Below are 27,545 nucleotides of genomic sequence, written 5' to 3'. Positions count from 1 at the left end.
AAGGAAAATCGAAAAAATAACTTTAAATAAAAGATAGCAACTGATTTGCATTTCATTGAGTGAAATAAGTTTTTGAACCCTCTAACAAAAAAAGACTAAATACTTAGTGGAAAAACCCTTGTTTGCAAGCACAGAGGTCAAACGTTTCTTGTAATTGATGAGCAAGTTTGCGCACATTTTAGGAGGAATGTTGGTCCCACTCCTCTTTGCAGATCATCTCTAAATCCCTAAGGTTTCGAGGCTGTCTCTGTGCAACTCTGAGCTTGAGCTCCCTCCATAGGTTTTCTATTGGATTAAGGTCCGGAGACTGACTAGGCCACTCCATGACCTTAATGTGCTTCTTCTTGAGCCACTCCTTTGTTGCGTTTGCTGTATGTTTTGGGTCATTGTCGTGCTGGAACACCCATCCACGACCCATTTTCAGATTCCTGGCAGAGGGAAGGAGGTTGTCGTTCAGGATTTCACGATACATGGCTCCGTCCATTTTCCCGTTAATGCGAATAAGTTGTCCTGTGTCCTTAGCAGAAAAACACCCCCAAAGCAAAATGTTTCCACGCCCATGCTTGACGGTGGGGACGGTGTTTTGGGGGTCATAGGCAGCATTTTTCTTCCTCCAAACACAGCGAGTTGAGTTAATGCCAAAGAGCTCTATTTTGGTCTCATCAGACCACAGCACCTTCTCCCAGTCACTCACAGAATCATTCAGGTGTTCATTGGCAAACTCCAGACGGGCCTGCACATGTGCCTTCTTGAGCAGGGGGACCTTGCGAGCCCGCAGGATTTTAATCCATTGCGGTGTAATGTGTTTCCAATGGTTTTCTTGGTGACTGTGGTCCCTGCTAATTTGAGGTCATTAACTAACTCCTCCCGTGTAGTTCTAGGATGCTTTTTCACCTTTCTCAGAATCATTGACACCCCACGAGGTGAGATCTTGCGTGGAGCCTCAGAGCGAGGTCGATTGATGGTCATTTTGTGCTCCTTCCATTTTCGAACGATCGCACCAACAGTTGTCACCTTCTCTCCCAGCTTCTTGCTAATGGTTTTGTAGCCCATTCCAGCCTTGTGCAGGTCTACAATTTTGTCTCTGACATCCTTGGACAGCTCTTTGGTCTTTCCCATGTTGGAGAGTTTGGAGTCTGCTTGATTGATTGATTCTGTGGACAGGTGACTTTTATACAGGTGACTAGTTAAGACAGGTGTCCTTAATGAGGTTGACTAATTGAGTAGAAGTGTCTAACCACTCTGTGGGAGCCAGAACTCTTAATGGTTGGTAGGGGTTCAAAAACTTATTTCACTCAATGAAATGCAAATCAGTTGCTATCTTTTATTTAAAGTTATTTTTTCGATTTTCCTTTTGATGTGCTATCTGCCACTGTTAAAATAAACCTACCATTGAAATGATACTGTTCTGAGACTTTTCATTTCTTTGTCATTGGACAAACTTACAAAATCAGTGAGGGGTCAAATAATTATTTCCTCCACTGTATATGCTACTTTCTTCGGTTGCCATCCTCGTGCCTTGAGCAAAGGTTGGACTTTATAGCACAGTGCCAGATAAGCAAATAATAGAGGTGTTGGGGCGTTTCTTCAGTTCTGTTCATGTTCTCAAGAACTTCTGTAATTTGCTGCCTTGGTTCTGCCCTAATATATTTAATCATCTTCTTTTCTGTCTTGCAGGACGGTGACGAATCAACTCCAATCTCCTCAAGCTCAGAGATTGTTAGAGTTCCGGACCCTCAGATGTCAATGGTAAGTGGCAAACATTTGCCCAAATCCAATTTTTAAGGCCTTTTCTAATATTCTGTTAGTTCTGTAGTTCTATTTCACCAAAATAGAACATTGATTTCCTCATTTCCCTAGGAATTTAGAGGGAAAGTCACTGTTGCCTTCTATCCCTAAACATTGGAATTTAATTCATTTTAGGGATGCACCTAGGGTCGAACTGGCATTTCCCTAGTTCTCTAAAGGTGGCCGTGCACGGGCCGATTCTAGCTGCTGATATGGGTCCCTTAGACCGACCTGGCAGCTTATCTGCCCATGTATGGGCACTACCGACAGGCCTTCCTGACCGACATCTGGCCTGAAATTGGGCAGATCTCGATCGGGCAGGTTTGAAAATTAGTCGAATTGCGGACCACATTGGCTTGTTGATGCGGTCCCTGAACCGACCGACTATACCCGTTGTTCTAAATAGATAGGCCCCAGGGCCAAATAACTGAGTTAGCCCGATGTCACCCACCCGTAGGTGGGGGTATCGGGAGAAGATGGTTCCAAGCAAGCGGATCTTGGCGTGTATGGCCACCTTAAGGCCTGTTGCACACAGGGAGATATCTCTAATGCAGGGATCTGGCAATATCCCCCCCGTGTTGGCAATGGGCGGCTGTAAGAAACCATTTTGGGGGTTTTGACGCACCTTTCTAGGTTGTAAACAGCAGGGTGGATAAGCTGTCCCAGAACTGCCACGTGTGCCATAGGCCTTACGTTCCGCCATTACTTCCTGTTGTGCCAATGCAAAGTCATAGGATAATAAATATATAATGGCGATACTGTTTCATAGGCCATTATGATTTCATTTCTGCTACATAGGAAAATTTAGTGGAGAGTAAACATCACAAGCTTGCCAGGAGCCTCCGGAGTGGCCCGTCTGATCACGATCTAAAGCCGAATGCGGCAACGCGGGACCAGCTGAACGTGAGTTCCATGCTTTACTGCAGAGCTGAGCTTTCAGTGAACAAAAATGGCTAAAATAATCAATAAGCACCCATACCTCTATATGAGCTCCTTGCAGGCAGAGGCCACCCAGGTTTGGGCGCTAAGGGGATATTTCCCATGTGTATCTGGAGCAGGTTACTTCATTTAGCCTTAGACGGTCATAGAATGTATCCTTCTACTCTTATGTCGTTTCTACTTAACATTATTCCAAGTGCCACCTACCAGTGTCAGACTGGGTTGGTGGGAAAAACCCGGTGGGCCCAGAGGACCCAGTCCCACTCCCAGGGCCTTCATAGGGGAAAACAGTCTCAGGCCTGGTAGGTTTTTGGATGATAGCTGGGCCCAGCAGTGCTGCACTTAGTTGATTAGCCGGCCCATCCGTAAGCCACAGACTTCAGAAGTGAGGGAGGAGCCTGCATGTTTTTCCCCTAATAGGAAAGTCCCAGTAAAGCCGCATGGGGATTGGATGGGCTGGAGGGGAAGTTCAAACTTCACCCAATCCCTGTGTGGCTCTAGTGGGACTTAGACTTGAGTGAGAAAAGGAGCAGTAGGGAAAGAACATACAGCACAGGGGCCCCTGCCCTCCCTTCCCAGGTCTGCATCTCACTGACAGCAGGGGGGCCACAGCTAATCCAAGTAGGTGCAGCACCCTTGGGAGGGGAAGGTTCGTGACTGGAGTGGGGTGCCCTGAGTTGACAGCCTCAGCGGTCCCCAAACACCCCAGTCAGACACTGCCACCTACACTCATACCCTCACCTAATTTTCTTTCTACCCTCAGATCATTGTTAGTTACCCCCCCACCAAGCAGCTGACGTCGGAGGAACAGGACCTGGTGTGGAAGTTCCGTCACTACCTGACGAATCAGGAGAAGGTAAGTGCCGTCACTTTATAGCTCACAGGGCTGACAAATGTAAAAATCTGATATTTCCTCCCCGGTAGCAGCGCATTTAATGAATGTGTCCGTGTAACACATCCATTCCCAGTATCTGCGTTTACCCGCTGCCTGTAATGGCTCCCAGGCCGCCCCGAGGCAGAGACGCGCAGTATTAACAGCCTAGGTGGCTGCTTGAGAAGAAATTGATGTACAGAGAAATTAGCTGAACGGGAATAAATCTCTAAATTTTTACTCAAAATTGGGTTCTGTCCCTAGGGGGCCGTTTGAATGAAACCCTGCAACGTGATTGGTTACCTACAAGATGTTTCATTTAACCTTCCACTGGCTGCCGCATACGGGGGGAAATGTAATCAATTATTCCCCTATCACAGGCTCTGACGAAATTCCTTAAGTGCGTCAACTGGGACCTGCCGCAAGAAGCCAAGCAAGCCCTGGAGCTGCTGGGGAAGTGGAAGCCCATGGACGTAGAAGATTCCCTGGAACTCCTGTCTTCCCATTTTACCAATCCGACGGTGCGGCGCTACGCCGTGGCAAGGCTTCAGCAGGCCGACGATGAGGTACGACTCCAATGCGTCCAACTGCTCCCTACCCCTCTCGTCATGTTCCATAATGTGCCACTGACTGTGAGAGGATTGGGTTAGAATATGCACCAATCACATTGCTGTCAGTTAGCCATATAGAATGAGGAGCAGGACAGGGAGAAGTAGGAGACAGTGTTTATGTATCATTCCGAGGAATTAGCAAGAGAGGGGTGCTCAGCTTTATCTGTGTAGATCCAGTTTCCATTTTAAAGATCGAAGTATCTATCTATCTATCTATCTATCTATCTATCTATCATCTGTTTATCATCTACCTGTCTGTCTGTCCATCGTCTGTCTACTATCTATCTATCTATCCATCCATCTATCTATTGTCTGTTTATCATCTATCTATCTATCTATCTATCTATCTATCTATCTATTGTCTGTTTATCTATCTATCTATCTATCTATCTATCGTCTGTTTATCATCTATCTATCTATCTATCTATCTATCTATCTATCTATCGTCTGTTTATCATCTATCTATCTATCTATCTATCTATCTATCTATCTATCTATCGTCTGTTTATCATCTATCTATTTCTCTATCTGTCTATAGTCCCTGTGTATATGGCAGGGGCACATTTGAGGGGATTGGAGCAGTAGCCTATGGGGCAGCGTTGCCGTGCACGTTAGTCCATGAAGCTGCCTGGGTTACGTTGCCTTCATTTTCCAACTAGGGAGCAGCTATTGTATCTATCTAATAACGATGTGCGGGCAGGGCCAAAACCTGCGGGTCGGCTGGGTTGGGGCCAACCGATTACTCACTCGGTGGGTTGCGAGCCAGTGCCAGTACCTGGCCAATCAGACACCTCACTTCCAGGCCCCCTCTATAATCATCCGCACCATTGGCACACCTAGTTACATCGTTTCAGTTTGACCATTCGGAAAAAGTGAGAGAAAAAAAAAAAATCCATTTGGAATGTCTGTTGGCTTGATAGCGAGCAAGTTGTAACCATCCTTGCTCTGCTTGTGCCTAGTGGGCTGTGGCACCTAGAGGGTTACTAGTCAAGCAATTAGAGTGGCTTTGTGCCGGCACAATGAGCATTACTTGTCCAATTCTGACCCTGTCTGATAATCTGATTACAATTCCCTGACTTGTTTGAACAATATATTGATTGAGAGCTGGCCGGTCAGGCTCCCTATTTCCCTATTCATCCTCTTCCCCAGTTCTGCCGTAACCTCCGAGCTCTGAAGCGCTTAGGGAGACGCGGCGGCACTCTGCGGCCAATAGGTTATTCCGAGACGAAACTTGGGAAAGAACAAACAAAACAACAATTTAATGAGGCTGCGCGTTTCCCAAAGATTTTCCATGTTCAACATAAATGAGTTTTTTTATCTCGATAGTCACATAGGTTCATGGTTATTGCCCATATTATAATTATCGTTTATTTATAAAGCGCCAACATATCCCGCAGCGCTGTACAATAAGTGGGTTTCATACATTGGGCATACAGAGTAACATATAAAGCAACCAATAACCGATACAGGAGGGGAAGAGAGCCCTGCCCAAAAGAGCTTACACTCTACAAGGAGTAACATATAAAGCAATCAGTAACCGATACAAGAGGGGAAAAGAGCCCTGCCCAAAAGAGCTTACAATCTACAAGGAGTAACATATAAAGCAACCAGTAACCGATACAAGAGGGGAAAAGAGCCCTGCCCAAAAGAGCTTACAATCTACAAGGAGTAACATATAAAGCAATCAGTAACCGATACAAGAGGTGAAGAGAGCCCTGCCCAAAAGAGCTTACACTCTACAAGGAGTAACATATAAAGCAACCAATAACCGATACAAGAGGGGAAAAGAGCCCTGCCCAAAAGAGCTTACAATCTACAAGGAGTAACATATAAAGCAATCAGTAACCGATACAAGAGGGGAAGAGAGCCCTGCCCAAAAGAGCTTACAATCTACAAGGAGTAACATATAAAGCAATCAGTAACCGATACAGGAGGTGAAGAGAGCCCTGCCCAAAAGAGCTTACAATCTACAAGAAGTAACATATAAAGCAATCAGTAACCGATACAGGAGGTGTAGATTGTAAGCTCTTTTGGGCAGGGCTCTCTTCACCTCCTGTATCGGTTACTGATTGCTTTATATGTTACTTCTTGTAGATTGTAAGCTCTTTTGGGCAGGGCTCTCTTCACCTCCTGTATCGGTTACTGATTGCTTTATATGTTACTCCTTGTAGATTGTAAGCTCTTTTGGGCAGGGCTCTCTTCAAGGAGTAACATATAAAGCAATCGGTAACCGATACAAGAGGGGAAGAGAGCCCTGCCCAAAAGAGCTTACAATCTACAAGGAGTAACATTTAAAGCAATCAATAACCGATACAGGAGGTGAAGAGAGCCCTGCCCAAAAGAGCTTACAATCTACAAGGAGTAACATATAAAGCAACCAGTAACCGATACAAGAGGTGAAGAGAGCCCTGCCCAAATGTGCCTAAATCTGAGCTTTCAGCCGGCGCTACACATTAGAACTGCTTTCAGCTAACCTATTGTTTCTCCTACTCCCATGTAACTGGAGGAGTCCCAAGCCGGACTTGCTATCTTGCTCCCTTCCCATTGTTCTGCTGATCGTCTGCTGGGGATGAGGGGGGGGGGATATCACTCCAACTTGCAGCGCAGCAGTAAAGTGTACCTGAGTCTGAGCTTTCAGAAGGAGCCAGAGCTGCATACTGCCCCTGTTCCTCCGTTAAGAGACAGTCATGCTGGAAATACAGTGGTGTGAAAAACTATTTGCCCCCTTCCTGATTTCTTATTCTTTTGCATGTTTGTCACACAAAATGTTTCTGATCATCAAACACATTTAACTATTAGTCAAAGATAACACAAGTAAACACAAAATGCAGTTTTTAAATGAGGGTTTTTATTTTTTAGGGAGAAAAAAAATCCAAACCTACATGGCCCTGTGTGAAAAAGTAATTGCCCCCTGAACCTAATAACTGGTTGGGCCACCCTTAGCAGCAATAACTGCAATCAAGCGTTTGCGATAACTTGCAAAGAGTCTTTTACAGCGCTCTGGAGGAATTTTGGCCCACTCATCTTTGCAGAATTGTTGTAATTCAGCTTTATTTGAGGGTTTTCTAGCATGAACCGCCTTTTTAAGGTCATGCCACAACATCTCAATAGGATTCAGGTCAGGACTTTGACTAGGCCACTCCAAAGTCTTCATTTTGTTTTTCTTCAGCCATTCAGAGGTGGATTTGCTGGTGTGTTTTGGGTCATTGTCCTGCTGCAGCACCCAAGATCGCTTCAGCTTGAGTTGACGAACAGATGGCCGGACATTCTCCTTCAGGATTTTTTGGTAGACAGTAGAATTCATGGTTCCATCTATCACAGCAAGCCTTCCAGGTCCTGAAGCAGCAAAACAACCCCAGACCATCACACTACCACCACCATATTTTACTGTTGGTATGATGTTCTTTTTCTGAAATGCTGTGTTACTTTTACGCCAGATGTAACGGGACATGCACCTTCCAAAAAGTTCAACTTTTGTCTTGTCGGTCCACAAGGTATTTTCTCAAAAGTCTTGGCAATCATTGAGATGTTTTTTAGCAAAATTGAGACAAGCCTTAATGTTCTTTTTGCTTAAAAGTGGTTTGCGCCTTGGAAATCTGCCATGCAGGCCGTTTTTGCCCAGTCTCTTTCTTATGGTGGAGTCGTGAACACTGACCTTAATTGAGGCAAGTGAGGCCTGCAGTTCTTTAGATGTTGTCCTGGGGTCTTTTGTGGCCTCTCGGATGAGTTGTCTCTGCGCTCTTGGGGTAATTTTGGTCGGCCGGCCACTCCTGGGAAGGTTCCCCACTGTTCCATGTTTTTGCCATTTGTGGATAATGGCTCTCACTGTGGTTCGCTGGAGTCCCAAAGCTTTAGAAATGGCTTTATAACCTTTACCAGACTGATAGATCTCAATTACTTTTGTTCTCATTTGTTCCTGAATTTCTTTGGATCTTGGCATGATGTGTAGCTTTTGAGGTGCTTTTGGTCTACTTGTCTGTGTCAGGTAGCTCCTATTTAAGTGATTTCTTGATTGAAACAGGTGTGGCAGTAATCAGGCCTGGGGGTGACTACAGAAATTGATATTGAAATTGAAAATTGAAATTGATAAACCACAGTTAAGTTATTTTTTAACAAGGGGGGCAATCACTTTTTCACACAGGGCCATGTAGATTTGGAGTTTTTTTTCTCCCTTAATAACGTAAACCTTCATTTAAAAACTGCATTTTGTGTTCAATTATGTTATCTTTGACTAATAGTTAACGGTTTTTGATGAGCAGAAACATTTAAGTGTGACAAACATGCAAAAGAATAAGAAATCAGGAAGGGGGCAAATAGTTTTTCACACCACTGTATATGTTATTAACTAACGTCTACTAAATGTTGGTCAGTACCTTATCATCAATACACCTTTATCCCAACCCCCCCAAGCTTGTAAGCATTCAGTCCCATACCAGTACAATGAAGTGTGTTGCTAATATGAGTGGAAATGTTATTATCAGATCACTATTACGTATGCTTCACACAAGGGTACGAGCAGCCTCGCTTTGCATGAATTAAGTGCAAACATGCCCTTTATGTAATGGAGCTTTATCCATAAGTGTCTACTTGTTATGGATATTTCCCTGCTCACGTATAAGGTGATGCACGTTCATTTTATTCAAGGATACATTGACGTCCTGTGATTGAACACTTTCTTCCTACATAACTCGAGCCCTTGTTTTATTACCACTCCTGTTGCTGGAGCGATAGCGTATTGTGGGTTTTTAAAAGCATTTAATAGAGCTTGGCCTTCATTGTTGCACATATTATGGTTATATAAATATACAAGGTTATAGCCATGAGAAAAACTCTTAATTTTAACATGTACAGTAGGCTACTAGTTTCTACACCAGTCATACGTGCTGCTTTACCTCAGGACATAGACTAGTACCCTACATATCCTATGTATTTGCAATGAACTTGAACCTAGAGTTGTTTGTGAAGAAGAGTTGGTCTTCTGTTCAATGGCCAAGTAGTATCATGGGTAATTATCTTTGTTCAAGGGTTATCTTGAACTTGTAGTGGGACATTTATGGTTTGTCTTTTCAATTATCTGCACACCGCATCCTAATATAAAACGCTTGGTGCTCTCCGGTGGGGTTCAATCAATACCCAACATTCAAACCTTAACAGCATTTACCGTCACACAAGCTTCAAAATCTTTAATTGTTTATTAAACTTGAGTGCCCTGGTAATTCTTATAAATAGTTAAGGTCCATACCACATACAAACAAGTGAACATTAGAGGTGCTTTTGAGTCCAAAAGATTTGTCTAGAGTGCTACTTCCCACTTGTGGACCTTTCGGTCCGGATGAAGAACTGCAGCATATGGAACAAGTTGAAAATGCCAGACACCATATTGAGACATGGGTCCCAACTGAGACAAGTTGAAAAACAAGACCCATTTGACACATAGGAACCTCCAGTTCTAGAGAGAGAACTGCAATGTGTGGAGCTGTACCAGTTTAAAAGCCAGACACCATTTAGAGACATGTGCCCCAACTGTGGACTTCCAGTTCTAGGGAAAGAGCTGCAGCGTATGGAACTGAGACAAGTTGAAAAACAAGACCCATTTGACACATAGGGACCTCCAGTTCTAGAGAGAGAACTGCAGCATATGGATCTGAGACAAGCTGAAAAGCCAGACACCATATTGAGACATGGGTCCTAACTGTGGACCTCCAGTTCTAGGGAAAGTGGTGTAGTGTATGGAACTGAGACAAGTTGAAAAACAAGACCCATTTGACACATAGGGACCTCCAGTTCTAGGGAAAGCGCTGTAGTGTATGGAACTGAGACAAGTTGAAAAACAAGACCCATTTGACACATAGGGACCTCCAGTTCTAGGGAAAGAGCTGCAGTGTATGGAACTGAGACAAGTTGAAAAACAAGACACCATTTAGAGACATGAGTCCCAACTGTAGACCTCCAGTTCTAGGCAAAGAACTGCGGTGTAAGGAACCAAGACAAGTCGGAAAAAGAAAAACCATTTAGAGACTCTGGTTCCAACTGTAGACCTCTAGTTCTAGGGAAAGAACTGCAGCATATGGAGCTGAGACTAGTTAAAAAGCAAGACACCATTTAGAGACATGTGCCCCAACTGTGGACTTCCAGTTCTAGGGAAAGAGCTGCAGCGTATGGAACTGAGACAAGTTGAAAAACAAGACCCATTTGACACATAGGGACCTCCAGTTCTAGAGAGAGAACTGCAGCATATGGATCTGAGACAAGCTGAAAAGCCAGACACCATATTGAGACATGGGTCCTAACTGTGGACCTCCAGTTCTAGGGAAAGTGGTGTAGTGTATGGAACTGAGACAAGTTGAAAAACAAGACCCATTTGACACATAGGGACCTCCAGTTCTAGGGAAAGCGCTGTAGTGTATGGAACTGAGACAAGTTGAAAAACAAGACCCATTTGACACATAGGGACCTCCAGTTCTAGGGAAAGAGCTGCAGTGTATGGAACTGAGACAAGTTGAAAAACAAGACACCATTTAGAGACATGAGTCCCAACTGTAGACCTCCAGTTCTAGGCAAAGAACTGCGGTGTAAGGAACCAAGACAAGTCGGAAAAAGAAAAACCATTTAGAGACTCTGGTTCCAACTGTAGACCTCTAGTTCTAGGGAAAGAACTGCAGCATATGGAGCTGAGACTAGTTAAAAAGCAAGACACCATGTTGAGGCTTGGGTCCCAACTGTGGATCTCCAGTTCTAGGGAAAGAACTGCAGTGTATGGAACTGAGACAAGATAAAAAGCAAGACACCATTTAGAGACATGGGTCCCAACTCTGGACTTCCAGTTCTAGGGAAAGAACTGCAGTGTATGGAACTGAGACAAGTTGAAAAGCAAGACACCATTTAGAGACATGGGTCCCAACTCTGGACTTCCAGTTCTAGGGAAAGAACTGCAGTGTATGGAACTGAGACAAGTTGAAAAGCAAGACACCATTTAGAGACATGGGTCCCAACTGTAGACCTCCAGTTCTAGGCAAAGAACTGCGGTGTAAGGAACCAAGACAAGTCGGAAAAAGAAAAACCATTTAGAGACTCTGGTTCCAACTGTAGACCTCTAGTTCTAGGGAAAGCACTGCAGCATATGGAGCTGAGACTAGTTAAAAAGCAAGACACCATGTTGAGGCTTGGGTCCCAACTGTGGATCTCCAGTTCTAGGGAAAGAACTGCAGTGTATGGAACTGAGACAAGTTGAAAAGCAAGACACCATTTAGAGACATGGGTCCCAACTCTGGACTTCCAGTTCTAGGGAAAGAACTGCAGTGTATGGAACGGAGACAAGTTGAAAAAATGAAAAACCATTTAGAGACCCTGGTCCCAACTGTAGACCTCCAGTCCTAGGGAAAGAGCTGCCGCATATGGAGCTGAGACTAGTTAAAAATCAAGACATCGTTTAGAGACATTAAACTTAAAGGGCAAACATTTGCACTTGAAGATTTCATTTGATGTAAGTGTTTATTCATGTGCTAAAGGTTAAAAGAATCAATAATGCATAAGTGGATTATGTGCCTAATGCTAGCGCGTCAGAATGGAAAAGAGTTTTTTGCACTGTGTGTCTGTTATGGATTGGGGAGCAGGTCCTAACAGATGGAAATGGGGGTGGCTGATTAGTATGGGTCATGGGTTTGCTGTTCAGCTAGCAGTTAGGCAGGTTATATATAGGCATTATGGTTGAACGTGATGGATGTGTGTCTTTTTTCAACCTAACTTACTATGTATTAAAGCTTTATGGGCACTATCTTTAGTGAAAGTCCACAGTCTGCAACTGTAATGGGGTTTTTTGCCATTGTAGGACCTGCTGATGTACCTGTTGCAGTTGGTACAAGCTCTGAAGTATGAAAATTTTGAAGACATAAAGAGTGGCTTAGAGCCAACCAAGAAGGACAGTCAAGGACCCATGTTGGAGAGCATGACCACCTCTGGAATAAACCCAGAATCAGACAGGTAGGTGCCTTTATTATTATGGTGTAGATGGCTGTCATTCAAAACTCTTCTACATGATACTGACCCGATTCCTGACTTGTCCCCACAGCTCGCAGGTCATATCCAACCCTCTCCCATCAGCAGTATCTTCTCCTGCACCATCTTCTAAGACCAAGGATGGTTTAGATGCTGAGAATCTAGAAGTAAGTTGTGTTCTGCGGATTTTCTGTGCATGTTCTGTTTATTCCAGAAGAATACATTTTACCTGCCCATGTTCTCCTTGGTGGCATCTGCTTTGCCAAGTGATACACAATTGCGCTTGGAACTGCTGTTCTAGATCAGTTTAGATCTTTAAACTGGGAAAAATAATGAATTCTCCTTTTGAGATTCTGAGACCATCTTTAATTTTGGATATTGGATGGAAGTTGCATTCTACTTGTAGGACAGAACCTTCTTCATGCCCCTCCCATAATGTGGGCAGTAACCGTACAATGCTTGTTGGCCAATGAACTAATTGTGGAACCAACAATCTGCTGGAGGCAATAACCTGCTCAAGGGGATAACATAACACTGGAGGCAATTTACACGCTACTTGTGGGTCTCTCATACTACTGGCTGATTCCGAATCCTAATTTGCATATGTATATTAAATATGGAAGTGCGCGCTGTTCTACTTCTGTGGTTATGTGACAAAAAGTCACGTGATTCTATGGATTCGGATTCGGGTCGGCCAGGAGCGTGGATTCGGCTGAATCCGAATCCTGCTGATAAAGGCCAAATCCCGAACCGAAAACTCAGTCTCCTCCAGCGAATCAGGTCTGTCAGTCTTCTGCCTTGTGTTACATTGTTTCAGTCAGAGCCCCCAGGGCAGAGAATAGAAAAGAACAGACAAACTCTACTTCTAATAACAGTTATATATACAGGTATGGGACCCATTATTCAAAATGCTTGGGATCTGGGGTTTTCCAGTTAAGGGGACTTTCCGTAATTCAGATCTCCTACCTTAAGTTTACTAAGAAAATTATTTAAACAGTATTTAAACCCAATAATATTGTTTTGGCTCCAATAAGGGGTAATTATATCTTAGTTGGGATCAAGTACAGGTACTGTTTTATTATTACAGAGAAAAGGGAATCATTTAACCATTAAATAAACCCAATAGGGCTGTTCTGCCCCAATAAGGGGTAATTATATCTTAGTTGGGATCAAGTACAGGTACTGTTTTATTATTACAGAGAAAAGGGAATCATTTAACCATGAAATAAACCCAATAGGGCTGTTCTGCCCCCAATAAGGGGTAATTATATCTTAGTTGGGATCAAGTACAGGTACTGTTTTATTATTACAGAGAAAAGGGAATCATTTAACCATGAAATAAACCCAATAGGGCTGTTCTGCCCCCAATAAGGGGTAATTATATCTTAGTTGGGATCAAGTACAGGTACTGTTTTATTATTACAGAGAAAAGGGAATCATTTAACCATGAAATAAACCCAATAGGGCTGTTCTGCCCCAATAAGGGGTAATTATATCTTAGTTGGGATTAAGTACAGGTACTGTTTTATTATTACAGAGAAAAGGGAATCATTTAACCATTAAATAAACCCAATAGGGCTGTTCTGCCCCAATAAGGGGTAATTATATCTTAGTTGGGATCAAGTACAGGTACTGTTTTATTATTACAGAGAAAAGGGAATCATTTAACCATGAAATAAACCCAATAGGGCTGTTCTGCCCCAATAAGGGGTAATTATATCTTAGTTGGGATCAAGTACAGGTACTGTTTTATTATTACAGAGAAAAAGGAAACAAAATGTTTTCCGGATAAGGGGTCCGATACCTGTACAAATAACTTAAAAAAAAACAAAAACATTATACATTTGTAATAAATGTATATTGCAAATTTGGGTGAGAATTTTCTTTTCTTTTATTAGGCAAACAAAATGTTTGTGGGGTTGACTTGTCCTTTAATATGCAGAAGTCCAATCTCTTTTCATTATGGTTCCCATACAGTTTTATCTGTATAATCACTCATCACACTGTCTTTGTATCTTTCTCTTCCCAGCAAGACCTCTGCACTTTCCTGATATCGAGAGCCTGCAAGAACTCCACGCTGGCCAACTATTTATACTGGTACGTACCCCCCCCAATTACCCTGGGGCTCGATAGGTTGCAGAGTTGCCCCCCCGTGTATTTCCAATCGGGCGAAGCTCACTAAATATGTATCTTCCCTCGTGTTGTAACAAAACCAGGCATTTGCCCTTTACTCCTAGAATAGTGAGTGCTTGTCAGGCAAGGATTGATGCGCTCTGATTGGCTGAGCTCTGATTGGCTGAGCTCTGATTGGCTGAGAGCTGCGCATTTCTGTTGGGGAATTTGAGAACATTCGTGTTGGGTTTGTAGGCCAATCGTAAAACTGTCAGAGCCTTAAATTTCATGTTGCGGCTTGGAATATATACGGCTCTCAGTGCTGGTAAAGTGACTCCTATGTAATAATTGCAATACTAATGGTAATAAAAATGATTAATTATTATTTTTACCTAGTGGTCCTCTCCAACAGGAGCTCATTAATAAAGGATACAAGTATTAAAGGAAAACTATACCCCCTAACAATGTAAGTCTCTATAAAAATATATTGTAAAAACCTGCTTCATCTAAATAAACCATTTTCATATAAATATACTTTTTTAGCAGTATGTGCCATTGGGTAATCCTAAATAGGAAACTGCCATTTTAAGTACTAAGGGCTGCCCCCTGGGATCATAGGAGTCACAGTGCACACAAACAAGCCAAGGCACACATACATGCTAGGCCCCATCAGCCAATGAATGAGCAGAGTTCTGCCTGTTGCTCCCACACTACTTCCTGTTACAGTTAGAGCTGCATCACTTCCTGTCAGCTGATCTCTGAGGGAACACACAGCCTATCACTAAATGGCGGCTCAAGGGAAAGGCTGTAAAAGGGCAATATTTACTGATATATATATTCCAGTTTGGGGAGATTCCTTAATAGGTCACTTAGTTTATATCATATTATCCGCTGGTTAAGTATTCATTCATGGGGGTACAGTTTTCCTTTTAAGGGGAACTTAACCAGAAACCCCTAATATCCCTATCACTGTAATCTGTTTCTTCAAAAAGTAGGAATAAATACCATTTTTATTTGCTGAAATCCAGCTGCAAAACCGTTCTACTCTCTTTCTGCATTATTTGAAATCCTGGCAGGGGAGGAGGGACTAAAACATTGATTTCCTTATTGACATCATATGTGCTTGTAAATGGCCCCTGATGACTTCTTGGTTTGGGACTGATTAGTAATGTTCTGTGGTGCTGTTATTATGGCAATTCTGATATTATTTTGGCCGGTAATACCCACTGTAGTTTTGTACACAACCCCACTCCCAAGTACATTTGGCAACCTGCAAGGCTGATGCTTTAAGGTAGAATTCCATGTTTCTGCCCTTCTCTTTCCATAAAGGTACGTCATAGTGGAATGTGAAGATCAGGACACCCAGCTGAGAGACCCCAAGACCCACGAGATGTACCTGAATGTGATGAGACGGTTTAGTCAGGCCTTGCTGAAGGTGAGCAGAACCCCCACCCACTGCCAGGCTAAACAGCCCACCATGATATTGTCTCATTTCCACCAGTTATCTGTAGTCACACTGGCACCCTGCTCTGTATATAGAGAAGGAATGTTCTGGGCACACAATAAGCTGTACCCCCATACTGTACTGTCTAAGGGAAACACTATGGCACCTCCTACCCATATGTATAAATACAAATATACAGAGAAGGAATGTTCTGGGCACACAATAAGCTGTACCCCCATACTGTACTGTCTAAGGGAAACACTATGGCACCTCCCTCCCATATGTATAAATACAAATATACAGAGAAGGAATGTTCTGGGCACACAATAAGCTGTACCCCCATACTGTACTGTCTAAGGGAAACACTATGGCACCTCCCTCCCATATGTATAAATACAAATATACAGAGAAGGAATGTTCTGGGCACACAATAAGCTGTACCCCCATACTGTACTGTCTAAGGGAAACACTATGGCACCCCCTACCCATATGTATAAATACAAATATACAGAGAAGGAATGCTCTGGGCACACAATAAGCTGTACCCCCCATACTGTACTGTCTAAGGGAAACACTATGGCACCTCCCTCCCTTATGTATAAATACAAATATACAGAGAAGGAATGTTCTGGGCACACAATAAGCTGTACCCCCATACTGTACTGTCTAAGGGAAACACGATGGCACCTCCTACCCATATGTATAAATACAAATATACAGAGAAGGAATGTTCTGGGCACACAATAAGCTGTACCCCCCATACTGTACTGTCTAAGGGAAACACTATGGCACCTCCCTCCCTTATGTATAAATACAAATATACAGAGAAGGAATGTTCTGGGTACACAATAAGCTGTACCCCCATACTGTACTGTCTAAGGGAAACACTATGGCACCTCCTACCCATATGTATAAATATAAATATACAGAGAAGGAGTGTTCTGGGCACACAATAAGCTGTACCCCCATACTGTACTGTCTAAGGGAAACACTATGGCACCTCCCTCCCATATGTATAAATACAAATATACAGAGAAGGAATGTTCTGGGCACACAATAAGCTGTACCCCCATACTGTACTGTCTAAGGGAAACACTATGGCACCTCCTACCCATATGTATAAATACAAATATACAGAGAAGGAATGTTCTGGGCACACAATAAGCTGTACCCCCATACTGTACTGTCTAAGGGAAACACTATGGCACCTCCTACCCATATGTATAAATACAAATATACAGAAGAGGAATGTTCTGGGCACAGGGAAGAGACTTGGGCAGTGTAACACTTGTTCTGATTCTGCCATTCAGGGCGATAAGTCGGTCCGGGTGATGCGCTCGCTCCTCGCCACGCAGCAGACGTTTGTAGACAGACTGGTTCATCTGATGAAGGCAGTGCAGCGTGAAAGTGGAAATCGGAAGAAGAAGGTAAAGCTTCTCCTCCTCTGGATTGTGTAATCCTCCCCCCCCCCCCCCCTTTCTGTGTCCCTTCCCACTCAGAGTGAGATTACCCATCATGCCATGCAGCAGCCCACTGATTGTACTGCTTGTTATAAAGGCTGGGGCACAAGGGGGGGTATTGGCATGCCAGTCCTGAGTAACAAACATGGTGGTGTCACCACTAGAGGGCAGGAGAAGATCCCTTAGGCTATAGAGCCACTTATTGCATCCAACACCATAGGGCTGCTGTGCTACCTGCCATATACAGCAGCTTGAGGCAGTGAAAGAGCGATTACTGTCCCATTAATAACAATGAAATGTTTTGGGGTTTTTTTTTTAGAATGAGAGGCTCCAGGCGTTACTGGGAGATAATGAGAAGATGAATCTGTCCGAGTTTGAGCCAATCCCTCTGCCTCTGGAGCCGCAGGTGAAGATCCGGGGTATCATTCCGGAAAAAGCCACGCTGTTTAAGGTAAGGGAAGTGGTTTGTACTGATCTTAGTGACATTATTTTTAAAGGGGAACTCCACCCAAACATAGCATTTTGAGTAAACCTAATTTCAAGCACCTTTCCAATGTACATTAGTTAAAAAAAACAAAAAAACCTTTAATGATGTTTTATGTAATAATATGGTTTGGACAATTCCCTAAGCCCCGCCTCCTGTTCACTAAGCCCCATCCCTGTCCCCTTGCTGATCTGGCTGACTATTTTGTGACTCAAATAAAATGTAACAGTAGTTGCCTGTCCTCAGCCTGCCTTCAGTCTGCCTCCTCCCAATCCCACAATCCCCTGCTGCACACGTGATGTCAATAAGGAAAGGAACATCCCAATGCAATGCATTGTGGGTTATGTAGTTCCTGCAAGCTGTGGAGAAGTTGTTCCAATTTGTAACATCAGTGTTTTAGTCCCTCCTCCCCTGCCAGGATTTCAAATGATGCAGAAAGAGAAGAACTGTTTTGCAGCTGGATTCCAGCATATAAAAATGGTATTTATTCCTACTTTTTGAAGGAACAGATTACAGTGATAGGGATATTAGGGGCTTCTGTGTTATATTAGGGGGTGCCTGGCCAATGAGGCTCGCTGAAAGAGGGGGGTAAATTGGAGTTATGATAGGGGGCCATAGGTTGGCTCAGTGTCTGTTTCACTTTGGTGTTGGAGTAAGAAAAGACATTTTTGCTTTATACTCAGATATGTTCTTGAACCCAATGTGATCTTATTCCTTGTGGGTTTGAGTATAAGAAAGGTGCTGAGTACAGAGGTGAGTGGCCCCGGGGGGCCCGTATAGAGCTCCATATAAACTGGGGAATGTCAACTCCGTTGCACCCAGTGATCTGCCACCTTCCCATCAGAACCCAGTGAAGAAACACCGGATGGGACGACATCTCCCCTGTGGAAATCCTTATTATATTTCACTGTCAGTAATGAGGGACCTGGGCGGCAAGCGAAGTGTAACCCCCCTTCCCCTCTTTTGAATCCAATATGCAGCCGAGTGTGAGGATGAGTCCCCCCCAGGGATTCCGCGTTGTTATTTTTCAAACTGACAGGGGGGGCTCAGAACTGTGAAAAATTGCGGCTTTGGATAATTTCTTTCTCCTGTCGGCGCCTTCATACTGTCTCCCTGTCTGTGTGATTGGGCTCAGCTCTTTATACTGTCGCCCCAAAATAACCCCTTATAATAACATTCTATTTATCTCTCCTAAAATAATATTACACTTTGGGATAAAAAAAAGATATATTTATTAATAAGAATAATAATCACATGACACTCAGCTCAGTGATTTGTGCCCCCCGTTCAGACTTTGATGCAGTTGTGCCAAATGACTCTAGAACCCTTCAGCTAGCTCCGCCCCTAAACCCATAGGGAGCATCAGGGTTCCCACCAGGGCTTTGCATCTGCAGCGCCCATAGAATAGGGCACCCACCACCATCATCCTAAACTTTGGAAATGTTGGCAACCGGACATAGAAAATATCGGCACAATGCCGGAAGCTGTGACGCAACCGCCGAAGACTGGGGTTATGCTGGAATTCTGGTGGGGGGGAACTGTCTGTTCTGACTCTTTGATAGAGGATTTAGCAGATCAAGGTAGAACTGGGGCAGCACTTGTGTAGGCAGCTAGTAAGTACCAGGCAATACAATATACATGCCAGTACAGGGGGCACCCCACATTAGAACTTACACGCCAGTACAGGGCACACCCTACAGTAGACACGCCAGTACAGGGCACACCCTACAGTAGACACGCCAGTACAGGTGGCACCCTACAGTAGACACGCCAGTACAGGTGGCACCCTACAGTAGACACGCCAGTACAGGTGGCACCCTACAGTAGACACGCCAGTACAGGTGGCACCCTACAGTAGACACGCCAGTACAGGTGGCACCCTACAGTAGACACGCCAGTACAGGTGGCACCCTACAGTAGACACGCCAGTACAGGTGGCACCCTACAGTAGACACGCCAGTACAGGTGGCACCCTACAGTAGACACGCCAGTACAGGTGGCACCCTACAGTAGACACGCCAGTACAGAAGGCATCCTACAGTAGACACGCCAGTACAGGGGGCCCCCTACAGTAGACACGCCAGTACAGGTGGCACCCTACAGTAGACACGCCAGTACAGGTGGCACCCTACAGTAGACACGCCAGTACAGGGCACACCCTACAGTAGACACGCCAGTACAGGGGGCACCCTACATACAAATGTTAATACAAATGTTCCCCCTGCAGAGCGCGCTAATGCCAGCCAAGCTGTACTTCAAGACTGAAGATGGGGGCAGGTACCCCGTTATATTCAAAAATGGAGACGATCTACGACAAGATCAGCTGATTCTTCAGATTATTTCCCTGATGGATAAGGTGAGGCACAGAATGCTGGGAGGGATCAAGTGGAAGGTGGCTGAAATAAAGTCCCAGGGTATTCCCTGGTGATATATAGAAAAAAAGGGTATTTAGCTGCTTATAGCGCCCAAGGCCTGTCCCTTGCCCACTCTACGTTACACAACTGAGTTATATAGATTTTCATTTTATGGGTTGCGTAGATCATGGGCAAGGTTTCAGCTTAATGGGGCATCACTGGGAGGGATCAGGGCGTGGGTGTGAGTGCTTCTGGCATTTTTATTTTTTTTCACTGGGGGCCCCATTCTGCTTGTTGGCCACTACTCACTTAGTAGTATTGAACCCCATAATTTATGATGGTGGCCTTTAGTGGTAACAGAAAATGACTACTTATTGTACATTTGTTGCCCCCCCCAGCTGCTGCGCAAGGAGAATCTGGATCTGAAACTGACACCATACAAGGTTCTTGCAACGAGCACGAAGCACGGTAATGTTTGTATTCTAACCTGATGGGAGGGACTTCCTACCTGCACCCCGATAGGGGAGGGACTTCCTACCTGCACCCCGATAGGGGAGGGACTTCCTACCTGCACCCTTATAGGGGAGGGACTTCCAACCTGCACACTTATAGGGGAGGGACTTCCAACCTGCACCCTTATAGGGGAGGGCCTTCTCACTTGCGCCCTTATAGGGGAGGGCCTTCTAACCTGCACCCTTATAGGGGAGGGACTTCTAACCAGCACCCTTACAGGGAGGACCCTCTTATCTGTACCCTTACATGCTTACAGAAGGATTGTGGGTGCTGTAGTCTGAAAACAGATGGAAGGCTCTTAAAGGAGAAGTAAAGGCATTTTGGCATTTTACTACCAATAAATTAGTCACAGTAGTGCAAGCTAAAACGCTATATTTATTCAGCAGAAAGCTTAACCTGAGTACACAGCCCTAGAAGCTCCCTCTATTTGTTTAAGATAGCAGCTGCCATTTTAGCTTGGTCTCAGTAGATTCCTGCTGCAGCTCTGGCTGCTGGTAGCTCAGATCACACATTCTGATGGGAGGGGCAGTGAATTCTTATGGGAGGGGGGAGCAGGAGAGATGAGGGAACATTTTTCTGAGAGAGGAAGTCTGACATAGAAGAACATATTTACAAAATAGGAGACAAAAAACCCGGTGTGTCTTTTGATAGATAACTCTATCACCTTTCCTTCTCGTTTAAGGGGAAATCCACCCCAAATAATAAAACAAAATGACAAATTGTAAAATGAGAAAAAAAAAAGCCGTCTAAACCCCAAACTTGTGTTTATCTGTAGGTTTCATGCAGTTCATTCAGTCTGTGCCGGTAGCCGAGGTACTAGCCACGGAAGGCAGCATCCAGGTAACTATATCAGTGGGGATAATGATTTTCTTCATTTTTTATTATTTGTGGTTATTAAATTATTTCTCTTTATGTTCAGTAACTCTGCAGTTTAGAATTTCAGCAGCCATCTGGTTGCTAGGGTCTAAGTTACCTTAGCAACCAGGGAGTGGTTTGAAAGAGGAACAGGAATATGAATAGAGGAGGGTCTAAATAGAAAGATAAGTGACAATAACAATTAAATTGGAGCCTCACAGGGCAATACTATTTTAGCTGCTGGGGTCAGTGACCCCCATTTGAAAGTCGCTAAGAGTCAGAAGAAGAAGGCAAATAATGTTGACCAGTTTGGTTAGAAATTGTTAAATAACAATATCATTATTGTTAGTATTATGCAATAGTGATTTTTATTTTAATTCATTTGTTTCCTTGCTCTGTCTCAAGAACTTTTTTAGGAAATATGCCCCGAGTGAGAAAGGACCATATGGAATAAGCGCTGAGGTTATGGACACGTATGTGAAAAGTTGTGGTGAGTAGTCGGTTACCTCCAGTTCCAATGTGCCCACTGACATAACATGGCTATAGATATAAACATAAATGTCTGGGGTTCAGGTTCCTGTGAGTATTCTTAGCTTTGGTGTCTCAGTCCCTCTTCTGATTTGATTACGGTCTCCCAATCTGTGGTGTTAAACAATAGAAAACTTTTTCCTAATTAACCTTCTGGCTGGGCTTTAAAATTTATCAAGGAAAGAAATTTTCTCTACACCCTAACTGATATTTATGCTTAGCCCCTCTCCAGTTCAAGCTTTCTGCAAGCCCCCTTGGGGCAGACCCTCAGTTTGGGAACCCCAGCTTTAATTAACCATTGTGCTTTATAAACAATGGCATTACTGCTGGGATTAAGAGATGAGATGGGGCACAAAAATGGGAAGGAGTGATGAGATGGGGCAGTGAGATGCGATAAGGGACGGAGGGATGAGTAGGGACAGAGAAGGGATAGGCAGATGCTGAGATGAGACTAAACTGACAGGTAATGTGAGAGAGGAGAGTTGGGGTGAGATGATATTGGTAGAGAGATGAGGTAAGATGAGAGGAGACGAGATGGGACGGAGAGGAGATGAGACAAAATGGGACCTGAATGCAAAGGGATGGAGAGACAAGATGAGTAGGGACTGAAAAATAAGGGATAGACAGATGAAATGAAAAGGAATGGAGAGGTGTTATGGGACTGAGAGAGGAGATGAGATGGGACTGAGAGAGGAGATGAGAGGGGACTGAGAGAGGAGATGAGATGGGACTGAGAGAAGAGATGAGATGGGGCTGAGAGAAGAGATGAGATGGGGCTGAGAGAGGAGATGAGATGGGACTGAGTGAAGCAATAGATGAGATGGGGCTGAGAGAAGAGATGAGATGGGGCTGAGAGAGGAGATGAGATGGGGCTGAGAGAGGAGATGAGATGGGGCTGAGAGAAGAGATGAGATGGGGCTGAGAGAAGAGATGAGATGGGGCTGAGAGAAGAGATGAGATGGGGCTGAGAGAAGAGATGAGATGGGGCTGAGAGAAGAGATGAGATGGGGCTGAGAGAAGAGATGAGATGGGGCTGAGAGAAGAGATGAGATGGGGCTGAGAGAAGAGATGAGATGGGGCTGAGAGAAGAGATGAGATGGGGCTGAGAGAAGAGATGAGATGGGGCTGAGAGAAGAGATGAGATGGGGCTGAGAGAAGAGATGAGATGGGGCTGAGAGAACGGAAAGGCGAGATGAGATGGGACAGAGAAATGAAAAGGGACAGAGGGCTGAGATGAGTAGGGATAGAGAGACATAAGATGGTGAGGTGAGATGATGGGACGGAAAGATAGGATGGCAGAGAGATGGGATGGAGAGAGAGGTGTTTATTGCAAACGGAACATAAAGTTGGCAATTAACTGTTTATAGCACAATTAGCACAATTTCAGTGCTGTAATTTCTCTTTGTAAACCTTTCCTGTGTTGGCTACAATTTATAAGTATTTTACCCCAGTTAATTGGCTTGAATTGTTACCATCTGCTTCCTACATATTAACATTGTTAATTTCACTTTAGACTCTACATTTCTACCATTAACCAGATTTACAGATTGTCCACGTTATGAGGGTGTTATACTGTAATTAACATGTTCTGGAGTTGTTTTAGCAAAGTGTTTAAAAAAGAAAAACAAATATGTGGGAGTAAGAGTTTGAGATATGATTTGCTAACAATGGTGGGATATATTCTGCTGATGCAGTGGGTGAGTTGAACCAAAGAGAAAGACAAGTCTGAATGTGGGCATCTGAACAATGGAGTTTCGTCTGGTTTTGGCTCATTTCATAAGATAAACGCACCTTAGACAAAGAGGAATGGTATGGCCCGACTGGAGCTCCAAGTTTCTCTTCAGCAGATGAGATTCAGCAAGGTTTTACCATTTTTCTAGAAGTAAGTCGGCTTTGACTGTCTCATCTAAATGGAACCCTATTTGGGGGCGTCGTTTTGAGTCCTGCCAGCTCATGTGCAGCCTGGACCAGCACCTACATGGCCACACTGAACTATTTCTGTCATTTGGGCATAACTGATTATGGAGGTAATGAATGGTGGTGTGACTCCTGCTTGGCTGATGACCCAACATTCCAGTGTAGATAATCGACTGAATAGACCTTTAGTCCAACCTAGTGAACCTAGTAAATATGTTGCTTTGGATCCCAGTTGGCCCACATACAAATGGAGCTTACTTTATTGATGCGTAGTGCACAGGTTGCCAGCATTGCGCCATTTATATTAGTGGTAAATGGAAAGTGGTGGTCAATTAGAAAATCTTTAATTAAATCTGTTACCTCTGTATAGGGTGATGGTTGGACAGCTCCTGCTAAATGTCCATATGTCCCTACCATATGGCTCCATGTTTGGGGAGACTTCATTGAATTTCTGTTATCCAGGGGGCAACTAGGATGCGATTGACGTGACCTGTGGGATAGACCAGCATTTGGCCTTCATAACTATGTGTAGTTCTGCATATAAGTTTCACATATGACATCCTTCAGATACTGGCCCTTGTGCCTTGACATGTACATGGCCTCCACTGCCCTTCTGTGGTCTCACCTGGACTTTTCTTTGTTGTTTTCATTTGAGTCTACTTCTGTACTCTCCACCCACGCCTTCTTCTTTGCTCATTGGGTCTACATCACTGGACATGCAGAATGTAATATTGTCCAGTGATGTAGACCCAATGAGCAATGCCTCCATAACTATATGTAGTTCTGCATATAAGTTTCACATATGACATCCTGCAGATACTGGCCCTTGTGCCCTGACATGTCCATGGCCTCCACTGCCCTTCTGTGGTCTTACCCGGACTTTTCTTTGTTGTTTTCATTTGAGTCTACTTCTGTACTCTCCACCCACGCCTTCTTCTTTGCTCATTGGATCTACATCACTGGACATGCAGAATGTAATATTGTCCAGTGATGTAGACCCAATGAGCAATGCCTTCATAACTATGTGTAGTTCTGCATATAAGTTTCACATATGACATCCTGCAGATACTAGCCCTTGTGCCTTGACATGTACATGGCCTCCACTGCCCTTCTGTGGTCTCACCTGGACTTTTCTTTGTTGTTTTCATTTGAGTCTACTTCTGTACTCTCCACCCACGCCTTCTTCTTTGCTCATTGGGTCTACATCACTGGACATGCAGAATGTAATATTGTCCAGTGATGTAGACCCAATGAGCAATGCCTCCATAACTATATGTAGTTCTGCATATAAGTTTCACATATGACATCCTGCAGATACTAGCCCTTGTGCCCTGACATGTCCATGGCCTCCACTGCCCTTCTGTGGTCTTACCCGGACTTTTCTTTGTTGTTTTCATTTGAGTTTACTTCTGTACTCTACATCACTGGACAGGCAGAATGTAATATTGTAGGTTTTATGTAAACAGGTAGCATGCCATGGCCCAAAATACACGTGTGTATCAACTGTTGGGCCACGCATGTTGTGGAAATTTAAGTCTGAAGTCAAATGAAATAAAACAGGGCTCAGTAGAAAGGCACTCACCACGTCAAACAACTATCCAAGTGCACCAGCCCTAGACTCTCAGCTCAGAAAGTGGATAACCAGCATTAGCAATTGGGGGGATCCAAGCACTCTGAAGGATTCCACAAGGGCCACAAAACAGGAGAAAAATAGTCATGACTAAATACCAGTGAGGCACATAAATGCACAGGGCCCCCAAAGATGCTAAACCTTTAATATATTTTTCCAATAAAGACTTTGAGGCCCTTGTGGAACCCTTTGGAGTGCCCGGATGCCCCCCATTCGTTAAGTCTGAAGTCCCATCCTTACAGTACCGCGTTTCTGTGTTTTGCAGCTGGTTACTGTGTCATTACGTATATCCTCGGAGTTGGAGACCGACATCTGGACAACCTCTTGCTAACCAAAACAGGTACGGTGATGTTTTATGTATCATTTCATAAATTGTATGTGGATATAAAGATAGCAAAGGTTCCATAAGAATGGTGGTGCTTTATCCATTACTTTTTTTAACTTATATTTTTTATTGTAGAATCAATTTAGAAGCTTTCAAGGTGATATAGCTTACAAAGATTCAACATACATTCAATATTTTGGTCAAAGTAGGTAGCTAGGGTGTCTCTGCATCGGTATAAAGCCCTACTGCTGATCCCGCTCCTTCTTTATCAAAATTTACTTACCTTTTTTACCTTTACTTGATAGAAGGTGTATTCAACATACGTTTTTCTATAAAAAAATAGATAATTGAGAAAAAGGGATGAGAAGGAGGGCAGAAGATAGAGAAACGATGATGGAAATGTGACAAGAAGATGTGCTTGATCCATTTCAACCTGGGATGCACCAAACCCATTTTTTTGGGTTCAGCCGAACCCCCAAACCCACTCCGACGGATTCGGCCGAATACCGAACCGAATTCAAATCCTAATAAGCACATGCTAATTAGGATTGGGAAGGGTTTCAAATTAGGATTCAGATCGGTTTGGCCAGGGCCGTGGATTCGGCCGAACTGAACCTTGCCAAATACCGAACCGAATCCTGGATTCAGTGCATCCCTAATTTCAACACTTGGGTTTTCCTTCAAACATTTCCTACAAATGAATGGATCATCACAATTTGGGTGATATTTTTGGAAATAAGTTGTTGCTACTGAAAACCAAATCTCAGTCACGTCCTATTTTTCTACACTATTGTTCTAGACCAGGGGTCCCCAACCGCGGGGCCGTGGACGGCATGGCAGTGGGCCGCATCAGTTCCCGCAGCGTAGAAAAACCATGCAACGCACACCTAAAGGAGCGATCAAGCCCAGCTCGTCGCATGTATAATGCGCAACCACCCACCCGCCCCCAGCGCGTTGCATGTATAACGCGCCTGAAGTTTGTGCCTCGCCGCGCCCCCCCCCCCCCCCTTTTGCCCTGGTCCGTGGAAATTTTTTTTTGCCTCCTACCGGGCCTTGGTGCGAAAAAGGTTGGGGACCCTTGTTCTAGACTTTTGAATAATATATCAGAACCCAACTGATTAACAGAATTAGGAAGAACTGCTGCATTGTTTCAGGGCTCGGAACTAGCAGCGCAGAAAGTATAGGGAATTTTGCTTTGAATTGCAGTAGCTCAGCCTTTTTGTTTCCCTGCAATGTTATTGTAGTTCTTACTGAATTTCCTTGATGTTGTGGTTATGCTGGTGCTACAGCAGAGGGCAGTGGAAATCCACAGTTACACTCCGAGCTACGGCCTTCAGTTGTCTTGTGAACCTTTTGCATGGATAAGTAAATATATAACCTGCTATATAAGTGTAATGAATGTTTATTATATCATGTTGTGTTGTTGCTATTAGTATTAATATGTGTTATTTCATGCTGCAATACTGAGTACCTCTAATGCAAACATCATATTTACCTGGAGGTTGATCGTGATTGTTTCTTTAGTGCAATGTGGGAACGCACTCGATGGAATGGAATGGTTCTGTGGAAAAGCTTTATTTCAATGTGTGATGTACTATTGGGTGACTGTGGCGTAGTTTCCTGCATTGGGTTGGGTACCTGTGGAATAACGGCAAAGTGGTTGAGTGTTCGGCTGAAAATCTAATCCTTAACTTGTTCCCATAATGTCAAGTTATGGGT

At 43.9% G+C, this 27,545-nt stretch overlaps 1 protein-coding gene across 1 annotated transcript in view; it reads left to right on the top strand.

The window, feature by feature from the left end:
* Positions 1-27,545, top strand: part of pik3c3 (phosphatidylinositol 3-kinase catalytic subunit type 3) — a 129,401-nt gene that overhangs the window by 36,940 nt on the left and 64,916 nt on the right. The window contains exons 7-21 of the mRNA XM_031894940.1: positions 1,678-1,749; positions 2,587-2,691; positions 3,491-3,583; positions 3,979-4,164; positions 12,038-12,189; positions 12,278-12,371; positions 14,234-14,301; positions 15,646-15,751; positions 17,071-17,187; positions 17,540-17,671; positions 19,932-20,060; positions 20,457-20,526; positions 21,347-21,411; positions 21,832-21,916; positions 25,767-25,841. Of these exons, the coding sequence (XP_031750800.1) occupies positions 1,678-1,749; positions 2,587-2,691; positions 3,491-3,583; positions 3,979-4,164; positions 12,038-12,189; positions 12,278-12,371; positions 14,234-14,301; positions 15,646-15,751; positions 17,071-17,187; positions 17,540-17,671; positions 19,932-20,060; positions 20,457-20,526; positions 21,347-21,411; positions 21,832-21,916; positions 25,767-25,841 (1,549 nt within the window). The remainder of the gene's footprint in view (positions 1-1,677; positions 1,750-2,586; positions 2,692-3,490; positions 3,584-3,978; positions 4,165-12,037; positions 12,190-12,277; positions 12,372-14,233; positions 14,302-15,645; positions 15,752-17,070; positions 17,188-17,539; positions 17,672-19,931; positions 20,061-20,456; positions 20,527-21,346; positions 21,412-21,831; positions 21,917-25,766; positions 25,842-27,545) is intronic.

The sequence above is a fragment of the Xenopus tropicalis genome, chromosome 1, assembly GCF_000004195.4.
Source record: "Xenopus tropicalis strain Nigerian chromosome 1, UCB_Xtro_10.0, whole genome shotgun sequence".
NCBI lineage: Eukaryota > Metazoa > Chordata > Amphibia > Anura > Pipidae > Xenopus > Xenopus tropicalis.
Note: the sequence above shows the minus strand (reverse complement) of the source record. Positions and strands in the feature narration are given on the sequence as shown.